Raw genomic sequence first — 20,434 nt, 5'->3', positions numbered from 1 at the left:
TCTTTTGTAGATACCGATATTTTAAAAAAACACAGTGTTTAGAAAAAGTCATTCCACACACATTCCTCCCCATCCCCATGTGCCTCCTACTTTCCGCTCCACCACACCCACCCACACATGCAGAGCCTTGGGGTGCAGGTGTGTCACCAGGGTGGAGGGGAGGCATTCCTCAGCACACACAACACACATTCCCATACCGAGTTTTTCACTGAGATGAGACAAAACCTCACAGCAATCATTAAATAATGGATGAATTGTATTTCGTATGCATTATTTATTAATCGAAGAAGAGTTCAGTCTTTTTTATTACACAAAAGTTTTCTCACATTGTTTTTGATCAGTTTGTTATTTGATGATATAAAAAGTACACACAAATTATATACACAACATTAGCTCAACATAACCACAGACCAGCTTTTATACACGCTCTCTACTTTCCTCTGCATCTGGAGGGCTGTGTTGATGGAGCTCATGCTCCAAGTTGACTCTCCTCTATCACGTTTATCTTCACAAAAACAGACTGAACATCCAAATGATGTTTACCAAAGCAAAGGTAAAATAATTCCTGCTTATTAACCACAAAATATCTTCACTGATGACCTGACTGACCTTGTCCTCCAGAGCTACCCTCTGGGTATCGTTTCTAACTGAATTCTCTGTCACACCAGTGCTGCTGACTGCGGGTGGATGTGCAGATATCCCTTATGTATTTTCCCATGGTTGTTTTTCTGCAGTCGCCTCACACTCCAACTCACACTCACCGTACATCATATGCAATCACAGATGCATTTCATCTAATACTCTGTGTCAGTTTTCGCTTCTCTTGTTCTTTGTTCATCCTTAAATGTTTTCTCTGAGTGGCCGGAATTTGTGGGGGTTTTTCTTTTTTTAAATTAAACAAATAAGCCAACAAATAAGGAACAGGATCTGATTCCAGTCAAACCAGCAGGATACAGCAGATTTCACTTTGCATATGTTAAAAGTCTGCATGTTGGATGCATTCCTGTTTTTTTGAAGTATATGGATCTACTGCTTGTCAGTCAGCCACTGTTGTCAACAGTAACAGGCAGCACAGGGACAGCTGCCTCGTTCTTCTCAGAGTCATCCCCACCATTCTTCTTCTCTTCCTTCTCTGTAGCTTCTAAATCAACCCTCAGAAAAGATGCCAAGCACGGCACTAGATGCACCTCGCCACTTTCCTTTAAGATCTGGACACAAGTGTAGAAGTTTTGTGGTGAGTGGCTGGTGCTGAAAGTGAGTTCTGGGACCAGGACAGTATTGGGACCGCAGGAATATTGCATCATGCTGTAGTCAGTCCCGGGCAGTGATACGATCTTCAGCATCGGCCATGGAGAAGGAATACTCCGAGGTTTGGTGAAGGCTTCAGTGGGAGAAGAGCTGTAAGGCAGCACACTCTGCACAATCAATGTAGGGTTTGGAGCCGTGAGCTGATGGTGGGCGGACACTTCCATGGGTGCCGGGTTGCAGGGAACTAGGAAGGTGTCCCTCTCTGATTCTGTAGGGTTGCGTGGGTCGCTGTTGTCCTTTGGTGTGTTTAGATAGAGGTCATTGGCACTCACATGGTCCCAGACGTCCTCGGAGGAGCTTGGAGGCCTGTAGCTGTGGAAGTTACTGAAGTGACAATTGATTTCATCCAAGTTCCCCTTCTATGGATGGAGGTGGGGGTGGGAGGAGGAAAGAAAGACAAAATTGAAAAAGTAATGAAAATTAAGATACGGAAGAAAGTGGGAAAAGAGGAAGAACAATAATCTTAAAGGAAATTACAGGAAGACAAAGTGATAAAATAAGAGGAGAATGGAGCAGGGAAAAACATATATGGAGTGAGGCATGAGAATTAAAAAAGAAGAGTCTTGTCACTCATCCAAGTCACTTCTTCAGTCTGAGCTGACTGCAGGTTTTCCCAATCGTATAAACAGTATATTTGCATAATGACTGAAACCAGCCCACTGAAGGAACAATGGATCAGTATTTAAGGTTTGACTCTCATCATCCACTGGAGCATAAACTGGATGTCATCAGGACGCTACAACACAGAGCGAACACCATCCCCACAGACACAGCGGCCAGGAAAGCAGAAGAACATCAAGAAGGCCCTGAGTAAAAGTTGCTATCCAAGCTGGATATTTATGAAAGCTGCGAAGGCGCCAAAAGAAAGCTCCAGCTGATCCAGGACAGAAGGACAACCGCTGACTAAGCGAAAACCTGTAGGGATCCCGAGTATCGGAACAGTTGAGATGCATTTTTTCTAAACACCGTGTTTCTGTGGCTTTTAAATCCCAAAATACGATGCGCCAAAAATTGGTCCACCACAAGGATCGGGTCCCCCGACACAAACAGCACAGAAGAGCTACCTCGTCAGGCCAGGACTCTGCAGTCTATTTACACCTACAGGCCAGTGGACACTCTTTCAAGGATGAGGATGTACACATCCTGGACAGGGAGGAACAGTCAGGGAGGCCATTTACGTGAAAAGGGAAAGACCATCTCTGAATCGAGGAGGGGGCCTAAGGGTCCATCTTTCCCCATCTTACAATGCTGTGATTGCAGCCATTCCCCAACTCTCTGTGAATGGTACTCATGGCCATTGATCAGTGGTCTTTGGTCAGTGGTTGTTCATCAATGGTCATGAGAATTTGCATAATTATGATTAAGGAACTGACCTCCCAGCCCATTGTTCCTTCAGTGGGCTGGCTTCAGTCATTATGCAAATGTACTGTTTATAAGATTTGGGGAAACCTGCAGTCAGCTGAGACTGAAGAAGTCACTTGGATGAGTGACGAAACGTTTCTCCCACAAAATGCTACGTCCAGATGAACAGAATCAACTTTTTGGGATAAAAAAGGAGAGAGAGATGAGGGAGGATATGGGGAAACAAATTAGCCTTAAAATGTAAATATAAAATTAAGCAAGAGGACATGGAAAAATTATGGAAAAGAAAGAAAAGGGCAACAAAACACAGGGAAAAATTGGACTTGACAATACAATTAGAAAAAGGGGGGAGAAGAGATTTAAAAAAAGAGACAAATGGAGGGAAGAAAAGAAAAGAGCAGAAGGTCAGAACAAATGGCTTAAACCCTGAAAGCAGCGCTGCACGCAGGCAAGTTACCTTCAAAAGCACGGGGTCAATGCCAATAATCTGTGATTTTGGAATGGCCGGCAGGAAGAACTCTTTTATTCTGAAGGTGAACGCAGACAGGGAGGAGGGTTGAAAATAGCAAAAACAAAAACAAAAACACACAACACATTCATCCTCCAACACTGTGACTGTGTGACAGCAGTAACTTCTGCTAACTGAGGTTCTAAGGGTTCTAAATAAGGTCATTGTAATGTTATAACTATTATAGTGATCAAGGTAAGACCAAAACCAAGTTAATGACTAGCATTTGATACAAAGTCAGCAAGTAATTTTGTTTTGAAGGAAAGATGTGTTTTTTCTCACCTCTTGGTCTGTAGAACAAGACTAAAGGCGATAACAAGCAGAGCCAGAACACAAACTCCAGTCTCCAGAATCAGCACCAACAGTTTACCTGCACAGGTAAAACACATTTACTCAGCTTCTGTTTCCTGCTCTCCATCAGCTTTATGACACAGTGACACATTTAACTGGAAAAGTTACAGTTCTTATAGAGATTCTGTGTGTAAGAAGCTGTCATTTTTTATTATTATTTTAGCATCTATAATGCATGTAACAGAAATGTACGGAGCCCCCCAGGGGACATGGGAGAAAAAAAAAATTAGGGAGGAAAAAAAAAAAATTAGGGAGGAAAAAAAAAAATTAGGGAGGAAAAAAAAAATTAAGACGGACTTTTGCGAGATCTCGCAAAAGTTTTAGCCGCATTCTTCGGAGGCCGCCAGCTCGAAGCCGACCGGGAGGTCGAGGCACGATGTGCCGGGAAAGCGGTGTTCCTCCCGGCTGTAGTAGGTCTCGACTTCCCGTTAGCTTCGAGCTAGTGGCCGCCAGCTCGAAGCCGACCGGGAGGTCGAGGCACGATGTGCCGGGAAAGCGGTGTTCCTCCCGGCTGTAGTAGGTCTCGACCTCCCGTTAGCTTCGAGCTAGTGGGTGTCAGATCTCCAAAAACGTCGGAGCTCTTTTGCAAATATGTGATGTCTTGTAAACCGAGCAGGTATCTGACGTTTACACAACTACATTCACGCCTCAAAATATCTTAAAAGTGTATTTTGTGACCCAGAAAGAGTAATATTACAACTAAGTAGCTGCCGCCATTGTTGGAGTTTTGCGAGATCTCGCAATACTTTTGCGAGCGCTCGCAATACTTGCGAGATCTCGCAAAAGTCCGTCTTAATTTTTTTTTTCCTCCCTAATTTTTTTTTCTCCCATGTCCCCTGGGGGGCTCCGTAGAAATGTGCTTAATGCAATTACATAACTTATCTTTTATTAGTCTGCAGGATTAATGTCTTCTGTCGAGCTCTAGATGTTTGACACATCTGTTCTTTCCTGCCACAGCACAGCTGTCATGGACTTTGTGTTCAAAGGATTTTGTTTTAGGTGATTAATGTCTAAAAATTCTGTGCACAAAATGCAAAGGGATTTTACGCCTGCGTAATAAATTTTAGTTAAGCACTATCATAAAAAAGTGCCTACATCTTTTTTATGCATAGCCAAATTGGTTTTACATGGACATAATGAGAAAAAATATCAGAAATTTATAAAAGCCAAACATTAAAAGTAGAAAGACAACTGTATTCACTACAATTAAAACTAAAATAATGGTAACAAATAAAAACAACTTACTAATCATCAAAAAGTATGTAAATCAGCACCATATTGCCATCTGCCTGCTGACATACCTGCAGACGGTTTTGGGGGGATGCTCATCACCAGCGTGGTGCTCCAGTCACTCCACAGCTTGGAGTGCTGCGCACGGCAACGAACTCGGACCACGTAGTCGTCAACAGGGAGTCCAAGCAGCTCCACCTGAGGCTCACGCAGAGGATGCTTCACCTGCAAACAGACAGCATGTTCTATGACATGCAGACTATAATGAACTACTTTATTCTTGAAAATATGTCAGCAGAAAAGTAAAGAATTCAGTCTAATGAATACATGTTTTAAAAATCTAAGTTTTTCATTCTCTCTTTTTCAAAGTCTTAGTCTCTCACAGTTCGGGGTTTCTTTTGTATTTTGCTTATTTTTTGTTTTGTTTTATGATGCTGAGTTTGGGGTTTTTGTCTGTATGTTATTGAGAGTTTTTTGTTTGTTTGTTTGTTTGTTTGTATTTTATTGTTTTTGTGATGTTTCTTTATACTTGTGTTTGTTGATTTTTGTGGTATTGTGACTGTGATTGTCAGTTTTGTGATATGTTATGTATTCTGTTTTGGTTTATTTTTACTCTTCAAGACTCACAGATCTTCCTCTGTCTAACCTTTGTTGTTTCTTTTATTATTCCTCCTTTTTCTCCTTGAGACTTTGTTCATCAAGTTAAACATGCTCACTTTTTTCACACAGCACTGATCACAGTTTTTAGAACTTTGATCTTTAAACATAGTTGTGCTTATCATCTTCTGTGCAGATGATACTGTAGAATACCCAACATCTTCCTCACAGCCGCATCCTGACTTCAGTGAGCTACAGTAAACTCTTATTCATCCCACACCAGATTTAGAGTCAATGAAATTACTGTCATCTCACATCTGAATGGGTTTTCTGCACAAACGCAGAACTGAATACGTTGAAGGCTAATTTAACCAGATACAAATACAGAAAGGGCTCAAATGTTATGTTTTATATTTTAATGTTTCTTTTAGCATTTAAAACCTTAAATATCTGCTGAAAACACCTTAAGCCTCTTAACCCAGATCTTAAATCTAAATCTTACTTAAGAAATAGCAACATCAGCTCTGACGTTCCTTGATTGAATAATCAGGTTAAATTTAAAGTCCAATCTCTGGTCTCACAGTATAAATTTAAATTTATACCCATTAGAAATACCTGCTTTTACCTATAGACACCACCTATGAACCTGAATAATGTACCCTCTAACCACAAAGACAATGTTTTTGTAATACACTATATTTAGTGTATTTGTGTGTTTATTTTACACTCAATATCACAATAATTATAAGTATTTGTGCAACAAATCTTCATAAATGACCAATTAAACGGCCAAATTTGACTCAAAATTTGACTCAAATGTTCATGTGGGACATGAACATTTCTTTTCTCCCCTAAAGAACGTTGCCAGAACAGGAAATGCAAGCACCTTTACCCAAGTCCATTGTATTATTTTTATGACATAAGACTGCCACAGTAAAGAGAAGTCATATTTGTTCCTCTCCATGTTTTCTCCCCATACCTTCCAGTTGTCAGACTCTGTAACATGTCTGTACTGAAGCTCATAGACCAGTGTGATCCAACCATACTGCACGTGGCCGGGCACCGGGTAGGTCCAGGAAATCAACGCGTTTTGGCCCATTTCATCGCTGCCTGCATTTGTCAAGTTGTAAGTCACGTTGACTGGAATTTCAGTCTGAACTGTTAAACACACACAAAATGTGTTTTGAAACATTAGCTGTGTGTCAGTAAATAGTTCTAGTTTCTATTTCCTGTCTTTGGTGCTCAGGAAAACAAAAAAAGAACATCTATAGTGAGACGACAAATTTTGATGCTAATGTTGAAACTTCAGCTTTCTCCCGCCGATGCTTCCAGACATCCATCCTTGTTGAGACTTTTTCTAACTGCAGAGTCATGAACTTTAACATGTAACATGCTACATGAGGCCTGTAGATTCTTAGAGGTAGCTCTTTGTTGTTCTGCAGCTTTTCTGAGATTTGGAGTCAGTTTTCTGAGCTGTCCACTCTTGGCATGATTGGCAGCAGTTTCTAAGATCATTGTTGATGTCTGTCCTCTTTGGCTTTATGTGAACACACACCTGTATCATCCAGATCAGAAAACTGCAAAACCACTACTTTTACAGAGGTGCTCACATTTTGTGATCATCAGTTAGTCAAGTGATTTTTCACCTGGCTTCTACTTGTCCTCTAAATTCCTATGGAAGCAGTAAGAGTGTACATAGTTTTTCCACACACTGCTTCTGCATTTTGGATTATTTCTTGTCAAATTAATAGTGTCAATGTCTAATATGATATAGTTCATCTGAGGTTGTATTGAAAAAAATCATCCCCTGGCTTCCAGTGTTGCTATAAAGTTTGCGATTTGGAGTTTAAAAATAGTCAAATAGTTAAATAGTCAGATATAATGATAAAAGAGGTGACAGGCTAAAACACATGTACATAGTTTGCTCCCAAGGCTAATTTAGAGCAAGGAAAAATCCTACCACTCACTAATACCTAAAGGTCACTAAAGGTCTGCTTGCACTAAAAACATATCAGATGTATTTTTTTTGTGGGGGACAGTCATGGATATGCAGACAATTATACATGGATTACGGTGACAGTAAAGAAAAGTTAAAGACACACACAGGAGCACAGATGTTTTAGCTGGTTGGCGGAGCATGAGGACTCTTTTCTGGTTTAATTAATTTATAGCCTCGAACTTACTCTTTTTTCATCTGTTTTCTTTGTATCATTTTGTTCTTCAGTAAATAAGCAATAACAAGGAGAAATTTGCACCAATATCTGATTCAATTCAGAATCAAACTCAGAACAGAACCGCTTTGGGGGTTTTTTTGGTTTTGTTTTTTGGGTTTTTTTGCTAAATAACAAACCAAAAACTAACTACAAAAAAGAAACTGAATTTTGCGTTATGGAGTAATGGAGGTAGTTTGAATCAGCCAATGTCATCTCCATCTTTACCTATTTCTGCCACATCCAGGCAGTGCTGCTGGGAGGTGTAGTTTCTGTGGGTGGTTATGGCGATCACGGTCAAACAGTACACCGTCCATATAGACGTATGGCTGCTGTCGAAGTGGCAGCTGTTGGGGCCGCCAGTCACATAGTCTGGACATTCAAGGTTGGGTTCCTGCCTTCAAAAAAATCAAAGAAAAAACACATTTAGATAAACACTAACAAACAAAAAGGAAATCAGTAAATTAACACTGGACATCTTTTATACAATACCTTTCTTTTGGTTTTTTTCACACTTTTTGTTTAACTTCTAAGCAGGTTTGCAGAGTTTAGTGGTGTTAGACAATTTGATATATAGCCATCATGAAGCCATTGTTGTAGCTTCACTCTGCAGTTCAGAGATCCACCCAGAGTCCTGAAGAACTGTTTACAACCAAAAGAAAAACAAGGAATCCCACAACAGATGGTCTCACTCCTGAGGACCTGAAGTTAATTCGTCTGAGACTGAAGTGATGCTCAGAGACGTTTTCCATCATACCTCAAAACGAAGACTAAACCAAGTCACCACCTGGTTTTCCCAACCTCTAAAACCAACTTAAAACCAGTTTCAGAACTAGTCCAAAGACAATGTCAAATCATATTCCAAATGCAAAAATGTCAAGGAACCTGTCTTTAAGTTTCCAAACTTCTGTATATGGAGCATAATCCCAAAATTGTGTTTAGCCTCATTGACATGCAGCACAAACATCAGTGAGGTGTGCCTGCAGAGTGTAATCTCCCTCTCTGAGCTGTGACTTTATTCCTAGTTGCTTTGCTGTTTGGTGAAATTTTGTCTTTTATTTGTCAGATAATCCCTGATCTACATTTGTTTTCCCAAACAAGCACTGGTGGGAGCGCTGAAGCCACGTGGAGGTCAAAAGCACAATCCAATTTCTCCTGATTAGTGGCAGCGTTTTCTTTGCTGTGGCTGCCATCTGGGCCAGCTGGCATCTGTCTGAGGCCACGTGAGTCTGCGTTCAGGACTTCAGAGCAGCTAAAATGTGAACGCTTCCCAATGACACGAAGCACGAGAAATCAAACTGCACAAACTCACCTGACCCAGAAACTTCAGCGTGCTGCTGATCTGGGGCTTCTTTTATAGTTTCACAAGGCTAAAACAAGGCTCTTATTGTTTGTTATGGACTCTGGCAGACACCAGTGCTTCTCACTGGGCTCTCCTCTCAGAAATCTGTGCCCAGTCTTCAGTGAGCTAATATTGTTGGTCTGTCTGTCTAGCCTCCACTCTCCTCGTCTGGAGCCTTACTCCCCTGTTCCTCATTTGCTGTTCCATGGAGTCCAGTGCTGCCTCCAGCTCTTGCTTCTGCTTAGCCACACCTCTAACCTGTACTCAAAGGACTTACCTGGATACATCCAGATTCCTGCTCTGCTCGGAAAACCTCCTCCCTAGACTGAAACCTCTCTATTCACAGGTAAGGCTATTTCCATCACTTACTCCACAATCACATCTACACGAGCTTGCCTCCACCTAACTTTCTCCTCTCCTCCCCATCACAGATCTCCCAGCTGTTTGTCTTTGCTCAAACTCTGCACCAGTTTTCAGTACGTCATTAGTTGTCTTTTCAATAAACTTTTTATTTAAAGAGTTTGAATTCCGAGTCCTAACCTGCCAGCATGACATGTATAAAAAATCTCTAGGGAAGTTTGATTAAAACACATTTAAAATTTATACCCCAGAATAAGTTTTGACTTTGATATAGCGGGTTTATGCCTCTTGCATCTTTGCTTTTGTGGAGCATTTCCATTGAGTTCAGTTCAGAATTTTGGAGAGCCACATTTGTCAGTTGGTATAATATCCTGCCATCCCTGTAGGATGTATTTTTGTATATTTCTATGTAATTTTTACAATGTGGGCTAGTTTTACTTATAAAATATTTTTAATTGTAATGTGCAGTGTTCATACTCTGTAGAGTAGGTGAGGATGTGGGTGACTTGCTCGCCATCTGTCAGGTTGCTGAGTGGATGCCACCAGCAGGTGAAGTCCTCCATGTTGGGCGAGCGGCAGAAGTAGATGTGAGGCGTCACTGTGGGGCCACCGGTCGTCTCTGTGGAGTCAGACACAGGTGGAGTTACAAGCAGCGTGATGCAGTAACACTCTCTGCCAATTATTCATATTTTTCTTCCAAGAACGATCCTGGGAGGTTTTATTTTAGATTTATCTTGTTACTTGCAGTTGCAATACTTTTTAGTTGTTTTTTGATTCTGATGGAGTAACTTTGTATTATCAAAAAGTGGAAAAATATTAATTTCTCTTACTGTTATCTCATTTTGTGTCAATTTATCCTCCTTTTAATCTAATCCCTTTTGATTATCCAGCCTTATCCAGCCTTTTTTATTTCAGGCGTCCACTTTTTGTTTAATGAAGCAATGAGGCAGAAATCCCCTGCCTCCAAAAAAACAAGTAAATCACAGTGTTATAATTGTAAAAAATTTAAAGTATGCTACACAGATTCTTAAATATAGGATTAGAGGTTGTGTATGAAAGGTTTCTGCAGTCACAGTGCTGTTAAATGAAGCAGAATGAAGTTTGTAACTAGAAGAAAAGTAACTTCTCTGATACTGCAGCACATCTTTACCCTCTGGAGCTCTTATCTAGTGGTTGCTGGTCAGGCTTTTGCTGCTCCTCTTCCCTCAGCTGTGGAACTCCTACAGATTTTATGTAAAGATGGGCGTAGCTTTTGGTTTCTGGATGCTGTAGTTTGAATCCTTTTGGTTGCTGTTGTGTTGGTTTTATGGATCAAGAAGTAACGATATGTGTATGAAAGAGTGGAGTACTCAGTTATCAGCTAATCTATAAAATGTATGAATGCAACACCCAGACTGAGATACCTGCCAAGGAGTAATTTCTGTGTCCTGTTAAAGATTTATTACATAAAACATGGAGACTTTAAATATAATTTTGTGTTAGGTAACTGTTTCACTGAGTTAAAAAAAAAAAACATATTTAGGCTTTTTACTCGAGTAAAAGTTACAATCCTAGTTAAATAGCTTAAAAGTAAACAAGCTCTTAGAATCAAAGTAATTCATCTTGTGGGATTAATATAAGTGTCTATGTATCAGTCTTAGCTATAGAGAGCATTCTGTTTATGTAAAATGACCATTTCATATACATTAAGGTCATAATCTATATATTTTTTAAAAATATATAATATTTGTGAAAATATAATGGCGTAACAGCAGTATAAAGCAGCATAACTACCTCTAGGCACGCCCCTGCCAAAAGCACAAACACTCCAGTTACTGAGTTTAATTCTTAGCAGGGCCTCAGTGTGGTGATTAATGTAGTGAAACCCTGCGTGCCCATCAAGATGATGCCGTGGGAAGTGAGCAATAATCCATTGGAAAATCTGTGGCGCTTCAGTCTGCAGCAGCAGGGAAAAAAGGGAAGGCCGTATGTTTGCACATGCATCCAGTATGCAGTTTTATGGCTTTTCCCTTTGATTTTCCCTTTGAGATTTCGCCAAAATGCTGGAATAGTTTGTATATATAGTTTTGTATAGAATAGTTAGTACATAATTATTTTATACTATGATTAGATAGTCTTTGCACTTTTAAAATGAAGAGCCACCAGTTGTTGTTCCACGATGCCTGTTGATACTAGTTTTTTACAAATTGGTGAAACTGCCTTTATTTGTGCAGGAGTTTCACACCCTGTGAGGTTCAAAGAGAAATGTCTAAAGAACAGAAAGAATGGAGGGATGACTTAAAATAATCATGCCCTGGATTGATGTGAATCCTGTCAGAGGATTTACAGTAATAAACTTTAAGAAACACATTTTTCCTTAAAAACGTTTTATTCCACTCAAATTAAACTGTTATAATTTCAGCACCATGGACAGCGCACACAGTTTTTATGGTGATCTCATAAGTAGTCATCTTACGCTTGACTTTTGAGTAGTGGACCTAACATGCACAAAATAAAAAGAAATCACCAGTTTGAAAAACCGCCAGTCTTAAGCAGTTGCTCTCAGACTCACCATGGTCGTGTCTTTCTGTGTGAGCGATGTTCTTGGCGATGATGCTGCCATTGCTCACTGGAGGAAGCAGAAAGAACAGCAACCACAACATCTCAGATCTATCTGGTAACCTGTCAACACAAACAAATAAACATTCAAAGATGAAAACTGGAGAAAACGCCACTGAACCCCTAATGCTCTTAACACTCTTACTGTGATTTTTTACTGTGATTGAGTCTCAGTGTCCACTTGTGTCTGTGTCAGGCCAAGAGGCCAAGTACATCTAAGATTTTCTTAGGTTGTTTCAAGTTAGCGTTTCAAAGCTGTACTACCAACCAAAAGTCAAGAAACAACCTCACTACTAGACACTGGACACATAATATTGGCACCATGTTTTGAAATTTGAGGGCTTTTTGCCTATGTGTCAAGTAAGATACTGACCATTTCAAATCCAATCTGATGGGTTCATTTTACCACAGCCAATATTACATTACTTAAAATCAGCTAACTTCTTAACTCAGACTTAATTATCACTCCAAATACTTTAAGTTGCATTAAAAACATATCTTCTGTGCATTTAAAAAAAAGAAACTTGGTGTATATTCCCTTTCAAATTCTGGATGATTTCCAAGCTGTTGTCTTTTGTTCTCCTCTGTAACCCTGACAACAGCTGCTGCTCATTAGTTCCAGCTTACATTCAGATCTTTCTAAAAGTTAATAACCCTGCAATGTTTCATGAACTAAAAAATATTTCTGAGAAAATATCATTGCCTTGACACCGACCTTTAGATTTCTGTGTTCAATCATTTCTATCAAAAACATCAGATATTAGAGGTTCCGTTGAAAGCTTATTATTTTAAACAGCTTAGTCCACTGAACTGCCTCCTCAGGCTGGGCATGTGCAAGAAGTCATAGATGCACATTTACATACACTGTTGAAGGATCAGGAGAGTAGACTTATTGATATGTTTTGGTAGTTTTCTCTGAAACCAACATAAGGGGCTGATGTCCCTCAGATAGAGGGGAAAATAGAGAAATAAAGTCAGTAATAAGCTGTTTGAATGTTGGATTTTCCTGAAGCTGTTGAAGACTGCTTATCTGCAGCTTCCTAGAATCAGCTAATCAGGGTCTAATTTGGTTCCTGGCCTGGCCACCTTTAATATTTCAGGAGTGGCAGTTACCTGCCATACAACTACAAACCTCTTTATTCCTGATGACCTGCACTGGCTGTGAAGTTTATTTCTCTTTGCAAATTGTATTTCCCTCAGCAGGTGGATGCGGCGGCATTAGACGTAGATGAGACTTTAAACCAGGAGTCTCGGACATTTTCCTTTGCTTTCTTCTCCTCTGTTTTATTTTTTTTCCTTGTTTGTCTTTTTCCATCCTTACTCACTTTCCTTTTCATCACATTCCTCTTCCTTACACTCCTCCTCTTCTTTTTCCAACTATTCCTTATTAATCTTTTCCTTCCTGTTTTCCTTCCTTCATTTTTAACTCATTTTTTTCCTCTCTGTGCTTGCCTCTTCCTTTTCATCCTTGCACCTTAAAATGTTCAACCTTTTCATCCATCATTTCACTGTCCCTCCTTATTTCTTCCCTTCCCTATTAAGTCCTCACTTTAACCCTTCATACTTGCTTTTCAGCAGTCCTTTTCCCTCCTGACCTTCTTTTCTGTCCTTACTCCTGCCCTGCTTCCATATAATCACTCCTGCTTATTTTGTTTCTTTACGTACTTTTACCCGTCTTTTCTTCTTCTTTATGTACTTTCGCTATTCATCCCATTGCCTCCTTTTTTCCTCTAAATCCCTTTTTTTACTACTCATTTTTATTCTCGTTTTTCAGTTTCCTCTGATCTGTCCCACTTCATTCACCTCTGCCTTTCCAGCTCATTCTTGTCCAGCAGCTCAGCTCTATCCTGGAGTACTAAGACAACAATTACCTCGAATAATCCCAACCTTGATCTCACAGGATTACTGCGAAGCCTTTTTGGGTTTTATCTGGCAGCCTCGGCTCACACTGACACGCCACAAGGTGCAACATGACTGCCTCAAAAAGCACAAAAAAGAGTGTCTCGTCCTTCAGACTGACCCACGTCAGCAAGCACGCAAACTTCTTCTGCAGGTTTCTAATCCCTTGGCATCCCTCACCAAACATCTGACCTACAAAAAGCCAAACACTTGTTTTAAAAGCTTCAGATTTTATGTTCCCCAAAATCAAACCCCATGCTCTGTCTTGTAGGATTTAATAGGTTTTTTGCATTTCTTTATGAGATTTTAATATTTATGAAACAGCAACATGTAATTTGCTACAGAGAAGAGGGCTATCTCTCTGCTCTACTCATCAAAGAAAATGAGTGATATGAGTTTGACACACCGGTGTGCTTTGCTTTGAGATGCTGACAGAAAGTAAAAACCCCCAGACTAAATCCAGTTATTTGGATCTTTAAAATCCAAAAGCAACAGGAGGAAATTTTGCTAATAACCCAGTGAGCTCATAGCCTAATTAGAGGGGGAAAGTCTTAATTGACAGATAATTGCATTTGAAAGCTTTGTCACTCAAGCATGACCCACCTGGAACTTGTTCAAAATGCAGCCACAAGGCTCCTGATGGGTACTAGAAAGAGAGAGAATATTACCCCAGTACTCGCATCTCTACATTGGCTACCAGTTAAACATAGAATCGATTTTAAGGTTTTACTATTTGTTTTTAAAGCTCTCCATGGTTTGGCTCCAGGTTACATTTCAGATCTTCTTAGCCTGCACTTACCCACTCGATCTCTGCGCTCCTCCAGTCAGATGGTTTTATCAGTTCCACGCTCCCAGCTCAAATCTAGAGGTGACAGGGCTTTCTCCATTGCCGCCCCGAGACTCTGGAATAGTCTTCCCCCCTTCATAAAATCCTCTTCATCCTTGGAAGTCTTGAAATCGAATCTCAAGACCTACTTATTTTCCAAGGCTTTCGGATCTCTTTGATATCTTTTTTATTCTGTCTATTTGGTCTCTTATCTTATTGGATGATGTTGTATGTGTATATACGTTATGTTCACATATGTGTGCTTGTGTGTGAATGTGTACAGTTTTGTATATGTATGTGCATATTTGCATGTACATTATATGCTATATACTCTTACATGTCTTACAATTCTTTTTTTAAATGTTTTCTATTTTAATTCTTTTATTATATTATCCCTCTGTTCAGCACTTTGGCCGACACTTGATGTCTTTTAAATGTGCTATATAAATAAAGATGACTTGACTCCAAAATGAACTAATGGCACAAACACGCCTAACAAGATGAAGTTACGTAATGCCAATTAGAAGAGATGAAGGGCAAGACAGTCCTCCTCTTTAAAAAACACTGGTACTCACACTTTAAGGTGAAACAAGCATCGTTATGACTGAAACAGCTTGCTCTGATGTAGAAATAATCTGAACTTTCCAGATATTGTCACTTTAATATATCAACACAATTTTGACACTTTTTTAAATCAAAGAGAAAAAACCAACAAATTAATTATATGTAAATTTTCCATTGTTTTTTGTAAAATGTTACATTTATTGGATTCGGGTCAAATGAAATGTAATTTATTGATTGGCATACATTCAGTTTATACCTGCTGAGTGCACTCAGTAAATTATAATCCCCGCTGGTTTCATTGATGTCTCTGAAATTTTTATGTTTTTTTTCATCAAACAGAAATGAAAATTGGACTCTGTGCGATTGTCAGGCGCTGTGTGGAGGCGAGGAGGAAGGAACCCAAACGCAGGACTCGCAGGTAGGTGAAGACTGGTGAAGGTTTATTATAAGGAGTGGATGAACAGAACAGAGGTAGAAAATGGCTGGCTGACTTAACTGAACTGAACGACATCATCAATGACCCGACACTGAATGGGTAGAACCGAGGGCTTAAATACACAGACTGGTGATAATGATGATAATGAGAGACCGGTGAGTACATAGCTGAACATAATGAACTAATGATAATGGGAAGAGGACTGAACATAATACACACAGACCAAGGCTAACACAATAAAACAGGAAGTGGAACAGGCAGTAGATAAACAGTGAATGTGAACTGAAAACACTGGGTCACCGACCCAGGAACCCTGACAGTACCCCCCCCCCCCAAAGGCCGGCACCCGACGGCCAAAAGAAAAAGAACCAGAACAGGGCGGGCGGAGGGGGCCCAGGACGGAGGGACGGAGCCCACACAGAGACAGTCCAGGAGGGTGGCCACGCGGCCCGAGGCCGAGACAGGTCAGGTGGGCGGCCACGTGGACACAGTTCGGGAGGCCGGCCGTGCGGAAGGCAACGGCGGCCACTGAGCCGAAGGCGGTCTGGGGGCCGGCCGCGTGGAAGGCAACGGCGGCCACTCAGGCAAAGGTGGTCCGGGGGCCGGCCGCGTGGAAGGCAACGGCGGTCCGGGGGCCGGCCGCGCGGAAGGCAACGGCGGTGGCGAAGGAGACGACGGAGCAGTTCAGGGGGCCGGCCGCGCGGAAGGCAGCGGCAGCGGCAGCGGCGAAGGAGACGACGGAGCAGTTCAGGGGGCCGGCCGCGCGGAAGGCAGCGGCAGCGGCAGCGGCGAAGGAGACGACGGAGCAGTTCAGGGGGCCGGCCGTGCGGAAGGCAGCGGCGGCTCTCCGGTGTTAGGCGTGCCGGCCATGGCCCGGTGGGCGCAGGACCAGACGAGGCAGGACCAGACGATGGCGATGCGGGGGCCGGACCAGGCGTCGCTGCAGAGGCTGAGGCTGGACCTGGCGATGGCGAAGCAGCTGCAGAGGCTGAGGCTGGACTAGGCGACGGCGAAGCAGGAGCTGAGGCTGAGGCCGGACCGGGCGAAGCAGAGGCCGACGCCGGACCAGGCGATGACGGGGCCGGACTGGGCGAAGCACAGGCCAAAGCTGGAGCAGGCGAAACAAAAGACGAAGGCTCTGAGGCTGGGCCAGACGAGGACGAAGGCTCTGAGGCTGGGCCAGACGAGGACGAAGGCTCTGAGGCTGGGCCAGACGAGGACGAAGGCTCTGAGGCTGGGCCAGACGAGGACGAAGGCTCTGAGGCTGGAGCCGGACCAGGCGGAGCAGAAGCAGAGGCCAACGCCGGACCGGGCGACGTTGAAGGCGATGCAGAGGCCGGGCCGGGCGTGGGTGCAGCCGAGGCAGAGGCCTGACCAGTCGAAGCTGAAGCCTCCGGCTGGAGACAGGCCGGGCCAGCGGGTGCGGAAACCCCTGGCTGAGGAGCGGCCGGGCCAGCGGGTGCGGAAACCCCTGGCTGAGGAGCGGCCGGGCCAGCGGGTGCGGAAACCCCTGGCTGAGGAGCGGCCGGGCCAGCGGTGCGGAAACCCCTGGCTGAGAAAGCAGGATAGCTCACAGCTGGCTCTGGGTGCTGTGGCTGCAGGTCTGGGAACCGAACAGGGATGGTGGACAGCGACTGGGAAACAGGAGGTGACTGGGGGACAGGAGCAGACTGGACTGACTGGACAGGGGACTGAGCTACAGGAGGTGACTGGGAGGACAGGAGGAGACTGAGCTACCGGAGGTGACTGGAGGACAGGAGGAGACTGAGCTACCGGAGGTGACTGGAGGACAGGAGGAAGACTGATACTACCGGAGGTGACTGGAGGACAGGAGCAGAATGAGCTACAGGAGACTGGAGGACAGGAGCAGACTGAGCTACAGGTGAGAGGACAGATTGGACTGAGGAGACCAATGGAGAAACAGAGGTCGGTGAGGCTAATGGCTGAGCTAAAGAGGGAGCTAGTGAAGGGGACAACAGTGCAGCCTGGGCTAATAAAGCTGGTGCCTGAGCTGGGGACACCTCAGCTAGCCTAACCAGTGATACTGCGAGGGCGTGAAAAGCTGGATCAGGAGGTGGATGAAGGGGTGAAGTAGTAGGTGGACCGGTTAGCTCTTTCAAGCCTCCAGGGAGGTCAGGCTGGGTTCTGGCTGCCCTCAGCCTGGGCACTGGGACAGGCACAGAAGGCGGCTGGACACCAGTCACCCCCACCCGAGAAACAGGAACGGCTGTTGAGGTAGACTGGGTCGCAGCTGCCCTCCTCCTGGGAGCTGGCACAGGAGTGGGCGTAGGTTGGCTGACAGGAGTGGAAATAACGACTGGGTGAGTGACACTGACAGGTCTATCGGGTCGTATTCTGGTCTTTCTGCCACCACTATTTACAGTCTTTGACTGAACAGTCTTTGGGGAGCCAGAGCAGAAAAAATCTTCCCAGTCCACATCATCCTCAAGGAGGGAAACTCCCCATGTATCAGAAAAGAGTCTATTGTGTGTTGTAAGTGGATAATCAGATGAGGGGTGTGGAAAACAGTCACTGGAACTCACCACCGGGAGTTGCTGAACAGAGTCCGTTTTATGGCGGCGTGTGCGCCGCTTTCCCCGGGAAGAGGAAGCGGGCCGGATAAACGGCTGAGCCTCTGGCGCGGTAGCCTCCGCTGAGCCGAGGTGGGAGGCGTAGCCGCTGTGCCGTGGCGAGGCGGAAAGGCTGGAGAGTGAAGCGGCTGGCGGGCGAGCGAGGAGCGGAGCGGCGGGGGAGCGGAGCGGCGGGAGAGCGAGCGGCCGAAGCTTGGGCTGTGACGCCCACTCTCCGCGGCGAATGCTCCGGTGCAGCTGAGGCAGCAGGTGGGGGAACGCGGCGTCTCCGAGGCCCGCCCAGAGCCAGGCGAGTCCCCTCGAAGACGTGCTCTCTCTCCGCGAAGAGCCACTGTTTTCCCCGAAGCCCCTCCGTCCAGCGAAGGAGCGCTGCCTCCTGCCGCTCGAAAAGTTCAGAGTCCGCTGGGTCCACAACGCGGGGTCGGGTCATTCTGTCAGGCGTTGTGTGGAGGCGAGGAGGAAGGAACCCAAACGTAGGACTCGCAGGTAGGTGAAGACTGGTGAAGGTTTATTATAAGGAGTGGATGAACAGAACAGAGGTAGAAAATGGCTGGCTGGCTGGCTGACTTGACTGAACTGAACAACATCATCAATGACCCGACACTGAATGGGTAGAACCGAGGGCTTAAATACACAGACTGGTGATAATGATGATAATGAGAGACCGGTGAGTACACAGCTGAACATAATGAACTAATGATAATGGGAAGAGGACTGAACATAATACACACAGACCAAGGCTAACACAATAAAACAGGAAATGGAACAGGCAGTAGATAAACAGTGAATGTGAACTGAAAACACTGGGTCACCGACCCAGGAACCCTGACAGCGATATTAAAAAGGTCAACCATGGAACCAAATAATTATAAGAACTTATGGGTAGATAACTAGTTTAACTCCACTATTTAATTAAATTAAACATGTAAAACAAAGTGTACACTCAGCTGGGAGAGGATCCAGAGTCCTACTCAACATCAAAACTGGATCAGCGTCTACAGTTTGATCAAACAGACAGTCTGAGACACAAGTAACAGATTCACGAACAGGCTGAGCGGGTGTACATGTGTTAGTCAGACAGCAGTTTCACTGTCCTGTTTAAATTGATTAATTAACTAATTAAAACTTGGGTTGCACTTTCGGCTTTGCCTTAATAGGTTATTGATATGTTATTAAATAGAAACAAACTTTTTTGCAGCACTGTTTCCTGCTTATTAGACAGAAATTACCCCAGGTAAATGAGTAGTAATTACTCAGAAATTACCACATTATTACATTCTTGTTTCTTCCTTGTTACCCTACTACTACCACTTTATTAGCAAGCTGTATTTCCATATCCTTGCCCCCAGTTTTAGGGCCCTTATTGTCCAATCACACACATTTCAGCATAATACTGTAATCACTGGTACTACCATGATATTACTTGGATATTAAGTGGTTATTACTTTGGTAATTGCATGGTAACAAATTAGAAATTAGTACATTAGTACATTAGTACATTATTACATTCTTATTTCCCCTTGTTACCCTACTATTACCCCTTTATTACTCAGCTGTAATAGAAAGTATTATTATTTATAGGAACTGTTAATAGATCAGCATGTTAAATTGCAACACACCAAATAACATCGGTTTTATAAGTAATTTGATTTCTTGTGCTTAAAAAAGGTCCATGGTCTAAACGAATTGCTCCTGTGACGCTACACCAAATAATTAGATGCTGTAGTAAACAGTGGCTTGCTGCTCTAAACACTTAATTAATCCTTCATTAGTTTGTAATGTTAAGACTTTAAGGCATTTTGGATCTGGTTTAAATTAAGTTTGTAAACTGGGATCTTCTTGTTAACCTTACAAACTAGCACGTTTGACTAGCAGATTATAAAGCAGGAATCCGTCTTACCAGGAGTAAGCCTCTTTAACGCCTCATGTGGCGCGATTCCTCAAACATGAACCCACACCGGGAGCAGGAACCGGCTGGAGGCCCGTCGATGGATGAAGTCCGTACAAAGAGTCGGGACCTGTTCTAACAGCTGCTGATGCTGCTGCTTGGTGCTGAAGTGCCATCCATGGAGCAAGTGCGCCTTTCACCACTCTGTCACAGTATATCTGCCCCCCCCCCCATAAGACGCTTTTCCTCCACCTGATCCCGCGTCATAAACACCAGCTGGAGCTCCGGACCCCAACCCTTCCCTGTGTGTGTCTAGCACTGCCAATATTAGAGTATATAAGTGGCACGAAGCACGAAGTAATTA

The 20,434-nt window shown here is 43.3% G+C and overlaps 1 protein-coding gene across 1 annotated transcript; it reads right to left on the bottom strand.

Annotated features, from left to right (window-relative positions):
* Window positions 1-278: 278 nt before the first annotated feature.
* Window positions 279-18,612, bottom strand: LOC120746048. Its single transcript, XM_040051255.1, has 15 exons — window positions 18,181-18,612; window positions 17,731-17,886; window positions 17,138-17,300; window positions 16,868-16,988; window positions 16,631-16,699; window positions 16,415-16,552; window positions 11,820-11,929; window positions 10,419-10,488; window positions 9,746-9,940; window positions 7,795-7,964; window positions 6,336-6,514; window positions 4,831-4,984; window positions 3,461-3,548; window positions 3,128-3,197; window positions 279-1,667 (listed from the first exon to the last, which is right to left on the bottom strand). Exons 1-15 carry the CDS (start codon window positions 18,610-18,612, stop codon window positions 1,041-1,043), a joined length of 2,742 nt encoding a protein of 913 aa, XP_039907189.1. The 3' UTR covers window positions 279-1,040.
* Window positions 18,613-20,434: the final 1,822 nt, after the last annotated feature.

Source organism: Simochromis diagramma, unplaced genomic scaffold (assembly GCF_900408965.1).
Source record: "Simochromis diagramma unplaced genomic scaffold, fSimDia1.1 OVJJ01000107.1, whole genome shotgun sequence".
Classification (NCBI taxonomy): Eukaryota; Metazoa; Chordata; class Actinopteri; order Cichliformes; family Cichlidae; genus Simochromis; species Simochromis diagramma.
This window is presented reverse-complemented; position numbering and strand designations above follow the sequence as displayed.

Bases quoted from the DNA above. Each gene is read 5' to 3' on its own strand.
- LOC120746048 (XM_040051255.1), bottom strand. From the start codon at position 18,612: ATGACCCGACCCCGCGTTGTGGACCCAGCGGACTCTGAACTTTTCGAG. The intron at 11,930-16,414 runs GCCGGCCCCCTG...TTGTGTTGACAG, and splicing joins CCGCCGCTGCCTTCCGCACG to GTTACCAGATAGATCTGAGA. The intron at 10,489-11,819 runs GTGAGTCTGAGA...TAAAATCTGTAG, and splicing joins CACAGAAAGACACGACCATG to GAGTTCCACAGCTGAGGGAA.